At 34.9% G+C, this 5,917-nt stretch overlaps 1 protein-coding gene across 1 annotated transcript in view; it reads right to left on the bottom strand.

Moving 5' to 3' along the window:
• Positions 1-450: 450 nt before the first annotated feature.
• The window catches only part of ERBB4 (erb-b2 receptor tyrosine kinase 4), a 1,016,037-nt gene continuing 1,010,570 nt past the window's right edge, over positions 451-5,917 (bottom strand). Inside the window, exons 26-28 of the mRNA XM_011358660.2 lie at positions 5,714-5,761; positions 4,623-4,920; positions 451-1,287 (exon numbers count right to left, since the gene is read on the bottom strand). Coding sequence (XP_011356962.1) covers positions 842-1,287; positions 4,623-4,920; positions 5,714-5,761 — 792 coding nt within the window. The 3' untranslated portion in view covers positions 451-841. The remainder of the gene's footprint in view (positions 1,288-4,622; positions 4,921-5,713; positions 5,762-5,917) is intronic.

Genomic DNA, 5,917 nt, shown 5'->3' with positions numbered 1-5,917 from the left:
GACTAACATGTTGGCCTCCCCTTCTAATTTTAAAGACTGTATATTTAAAATAGTGGCCATTTCACTATATTAAAATATTTCTTTTTTAAAAGTTTTTCAACTTAAGAAACTTAGAAACATACAAAACTTAGATGTAAAATTTTTGCAATTAGGAATTAAAGCCAAAAATAGAGGAGAAAGTAATACAAAGGGACAGACTAAAGCAAAAAGAAAAAAAAAAAAGGAAAAAACAAGAAAGCTCTCCAAACATAATTATTAGTTATATTTTGATGTAGATTTAAAAATCATGAAAGCTGAGTTGGCCATTCTTGCTTGTCATGATAGAAACTGTTGGAGAAAGCAATTGGATTCTCAATCTCGATTATTATAGAAAATGTTATCCTTTTATTCTAATGCAAATTTTATTAGTAATTCCAGGGATGCAGAAACTGTATAAACATCAGTTCCTGCAGATAAGAACAGGTAGAGCATGGGTCTTTCAAGACTCTGCATTAAAAAAAAAAGAAAGAAAAAAGAAAAAAGAAAGAGATTAAAAAGAGAAAAGAAAAGCTGAGAACTAGTTTGACAGCAAGCAGTATTGCCTTATATTTTCTGGTCCTTCTCTAGCTGTTCTAGTCTTCTGACCAACCCATGCAAAGAAATGAAGAAACAGTGTGGGTTTTCCTGTCTTTCTCTTTCAGACCTTCCTTCTAATGTTCAAGTTAGATAAGCGCATAACTATCATTGCATCTCTATATCTTCCACTACTGGCCTTGGAAGTAGAAGGAAGACCCTAAGAGAAAGAGAGGTGGCAGGGAAATTGGAACGGGGATGTCTTTACACCTTAAAACCACTGTTGAGTTTACACCACAGTATTTCGGTGTCTGTAGGGTGGAGGAGGCAGCACAGTGCCTGGCTTCAGTGAGAACTCAGAGAGGTATTCAGGATTCTCTGCCACAATTGGCCGGATCCGTCCATTTTGTTTATAAAAATATTTTGTGCTGTACTCCTGCAGGTAGTCTGGGTGCTGAAGGGTGCTCCGAGGTGGCAGGCTGTGGTTCCAGTAGTCAGGGTTGTCGAATGCTTTCTTTGCCTTCTCTGGTACAGAAAGTACATTGTTCTTCAGGTACTCAGCATTCCCCAAGGCATTGGCAAAAGTGTTGAGGTACAGTGGCTCATTCACGTACTCATCTTCTGCCTTGGGTGGACCATTGGGAGCATTGTGATATTCGGGATTATCCAAAGCTTGAAGGTCTCCGTTTTTTCTCCGAGAAACAAAGGGGTTCTCTTCCACAGGGTTCAGATATTCTGATAGAATACAAAAATATCAGTTAACATCAGTTAACTTTCTGGAAAATGTTAATCAGACGAAAGTTATACAAAAAGGTTAACTTCCCTGTCCAGAACAATAAAACCAAGGATTTGTTTTCATGTATTCTCACAAAAAACTATTTTGTTGATTACTACAGTCATTAAAACTAGAACAAGTAGGCCTAAAGTGTTAATGACTCCTATATTATTTCTTTTTCCTTCTATTTGCACTTGTCTCTCCTATATATGAGGCCAGTTATTTAAATGTTTCTGTTTTCTAAAAGTCAATAACTTATGTTGGAAGCTGAGACAACCTATCAGAATTAACTACCTTTAAATGTAGAACAATCAACATTTTTAAAGAATATTGGAAAATCAAAATGACTACAATTTAATTCCTTGTTAAGATGAACAGATAAAGTGAAAGCATAGCATTTTTAGTCTGTATGATTTACTGTGATGTCTGTCGAGGTAACAAGAATTTGATTATAGATGTTCCCCCAAAAGTTTTACATATAGGATAGGAAACATCTAAGAAAAAACTCAACTAATAAAACAATCTGATAGACACCTTACATGCTTCTAAAGTGACTTGCTTAACAATACATATGCTTAAAAATAAAATATAATTATAACAATTTCCAATGGCTAATAAAAATCACAAAAGAGCAAACTACAGTTCAATCATGATTTTGTAGGTTGAAAACAGTCATATAATGATTATTTTTCAATTTATTTTTCAATGTTATTAGTGGTTAATTTATTAGATTAAATCATATGGTGAGTGGTATTATTCAACCTAATAAATTTATCTAGAATAGGTATTGGTGCAGAATTTTTTAAAATGCTGTTAACTAATGCTGCTCTCCCCAAGTTTAATTCCATCCATGTGACAGTATACACATATAACTATATATAGACACATGTACACACATATATATAGTAGATGCTTTTTGTCCTCTCTTTTAGTATATACACAAAAATGATACTTCGACTATTCCTATTTTGGTATTGTGGCAGAGAAAAAGTACAATTGTTTGTTAAGATGCCACCATTCTAAAACAAATTTCTCTCTCCTATATGTAGCCTGACATGTAGAGGAAAAATCATCAATTCAGGGATATGTTTTCCTGGATATAGGTCTATTGGATATAGTTAAGTTTCAGCATCACGTGCAAGTTAAAAGATAGTAATGAATATCCCATTATGTGCATGAATTACATACAATTCAATAATTTATAAGGCACTATCATTTCATTCTTGCATCAATTCTGTGAAAAAGGAAGTGCAAGTTGTATTTTCCAGGTTTATAGACAGAAAACTGAGATTAAATGATGCATGGAGGATATAAATAGTAAAGAACTAGAATTCAGATCTTCTAACTCCTATTGAGTAATCATCTTGTTCTAACGCACTGTTTATATTATTGCCCCTACAGAAGTAGGGCGAACTCTACATTTCATAAAAAGTTTTAAATTTGAAAGGGTCTCAAAACTACTGTCATTTTTTTTTAAAAAAAAGGTATGAAAAAACTTACAAGGGAGCCAGAATTTTTTTTTTCACCAGATTCCTGAATTTCTTAATTAAAAATACAGGAAAGTCAATACTAAAATTCTTGACTCTCTGAGAACTGGGCTAGAGCAGAACAACCTTTAGAAACTTGTGTCTCTTCGCATTCAGATAAAATCTGAGGATGTCCTACAGTGACTCTATGGCTGATTTGCCTTTCTCTTGGAAGTTTTATGTTACCTTTTCTCAGTGCAATCTACTTATCTATAATCTTAATGCTAACCTGTGTAGCCATGCAGTTACACATAGAGGAATAACTTTACCGTTGAGTTGAGAATCTGTTCCCAGAGAGTAGTTTACTTTCAGGGGGATCTGCCAAATTTTCTCAAAGCCTACATTTGTGTTACTGTTGGGTTACTGTAAACATCATACATTACAACATAAACATTATATATAAGGGATAGATACTTTAAAGGGTTGTTTACAATATGTACTTAAGGATCTCTAAATCACATTTTATAAAAGTGAATAAAACCATATATTAAACAATATAATGGACCCTCATACAGAGTCTTAAAATATAATCTACTGTTGACACTGAAGACTCTGAGACACAATCATCAGTTTTTAATAACAATCATCCATCTTCCCCTTTTTGTGATGCTGTTAATGTAGAAAGAAAGAGGCTTTTTCAAAACTAAAATGTTATTTGATTTGAGTGTTTGACATTTCTACTAACTTTGTGCAGTGGCTCTCTCATCCATAAGGACTATGTTCTAAGGCCCCCAGTGGATGCCTAAAACTGTGAGTCATATGGAATACTATAGATACTATGTTTAATTTTTTTTTCCCTACGACTTCATATGTTTTCACTTGAAAGAGGTGTCCAAATTGCCAGCATCACAACTCTTGCACGTTGCAGTCATTATTAAGTAAAATAAGGATTACTTGAACATAAGCACTATAATACCATGACAGTTGATTTGATAGTCTAGATAGCTACTAAGTGACTAATGAGCAGGTAGTGTATGCAGCATGGTTATACATCCTGGGTGGAACAGAGTGGGATGGCATGAGATTTTATCATGTTACTCAGAACGGCACACACTCTAAAACATGAATTGTTTATTTCTGAAATTTTCCATTTACTATTTTCAGACTGTGATTCACCATAGGTAACTGAAACCAAGGAAAGCAAAACTGTGGATAAGATGGAACCACTGTAATGTCATTGCTGTGCTTTGTAAAACAACAAACTGAATATTTTCAAGATATGATAGCATATATATAAGAATATGCAGGGTTAGAACTTTAATTTTTGACATGTGTAACAGAAGAAACCATAATGTTCTATTATAAACTAGGTCATTTAAATGACACTATGTTAATGAATCAACCAAAACTTTTATTGGTGCCATTAAAAGCTTTGGACACTTTTGCCAGCAATACCAGCCTTTATGGTCTCCACAGTAAATCCAGTAAAACAATGGTTCTGAAATCTCATGATATGCTACCTTATTCAAATATTCCAATAAAGATACATTTAGGTTAGTGCGTCTCAGACTTGATTATGTTAAAAATAATACCTGGGGGTCTTGTTAAAATGCAGGTTCCTATTCTGGTGGGGCCTGAGGTTCTGATTGCTAAAAAGTCCATAGCTGATGCTGATTCAAACAGTATAGTATGAATAGCAGCAGCCAAGGTCTTTTCTGGGTCACAAATGTTACAGAGTCCAGTGGTTTGGCAATATCCAGTCTCTACTTCGCTTATTTTGATGGATGTGAATGTCAAATGGCAATCATTCCTGAACATCCTGTTTGTACCTTGTTTAGGTTTGTCTCGCATAGGGGTCATGTAACCTTCTTCATCCAGCTCTCCTCGTGGGCTCCGTTCTGGGGCAAACACTGTGGGGTCAGCGCTGTACCTCTGGGTGCTGCTATCCTCTTGGACATGGGGTGCCACTGGCTTGCGTAAGGTGCCATTGCAGCAGGAGTCATCAAAAATCTCGGCTGTAGCTCCCTGAGCAACTGGAGCTTCTGGGATCGTGCTGGTTGTGGCTCTGTAGGGTGCGGGCACTCCTTGTTCTGTAGCGAAACCCCCATCTCGGTATACAAACTGGTTCTGTCAATAGCAGAGACACATTTGGACGGAAGTTATTATTAGGAATGGTTGTAAGAAGTGAATGTTAAAACTAAAAGGATATGGAAACTTGTCTTTCAGAGAAAAGTTAGTTTTTTAAAATTGAGCTTATTTTCCCTAATGGCTAGTGGGTTTGAGTTACAGACTAAAAACACCTAAAATTCCAAATTATCTTAAAATTTAAACCATGGAAAAACCATTTGGAAATATACATTTTAATTTTAATAAGCACCTACCACATGATCTCATAAAAATATTCATATTCTTTTCCCACAATTACCATTTTTATACAAAATTCAAAGTGAATTTTCATGACAGATAGCAACATCGTTAATTATAGACATTTGCTATTAAGAATAGAAGCACAGTGATGTTATTTGAATGGTTATATTTCCTTATTGCATTCTATTCTGTAATTACTATGACTGAGTCTCCAGTAACTGATTGAAGAATCACCGCTGAAATTATGACTTTTTAGCACACAACCTATAATCACGGAAGTAAGAATGACCTTCTCACCCAGAAGCATCATTTATGAGCACAAGTAAATCCTTCAGATAAAAACTGAAAGCTACTGTTGATGTATATGATATCTCAATTTTGAATTATCTATGGAAATAAAACATCTACAAAGGCAGCTACACAACTACAGCAAATTCTTAACTCACTGTTGGCAAAGGCAAAATGAAGAAATTATGGGCGGACAAGAGAGAGGAAACATGGTAAGCAAAGGCCAAAAATCCTAAAAGATGAAGGTTGATTGTGAAATACTTACTCCTGACATGGGGGTGTAGGCGGGAGGAGGGCTGTGTCCAATTTCACTCTAATAGGAAAGAAAAATGGAATGATGGATATAAAAAGAGGTAACATGAATGGGAGAAAACAAAAGAAAGAAAAAGAAAAGACACATGAGTTGTATGAACCAAAGGGGAAAACATGCGCAACAGTGAAGTTTGCTAAATGGTAAAATTTTATGCAC

This window comes from Pteropus vampyrus, unplaced genomic scaffold (genome assembly GCF_000151845.1).
Source record: "Pteropus vampyrus isolate Shadow unplaced genomic scaffold, Pvam_2.0 Scaffold42, whole genome shotgun sequence".
In the NCBI taxonomy this organism is placed as follows: Eukaryota; Metazoa; Chordata; class Mammalia; order Chiroptera; family Pteropodidae; genus Pteropus; species Pteropus vampyrus.
Note: the sequence above shows the minus strand (reverse complement) of the source record. Positions and strands in the feature narration are given on the sequence as shown.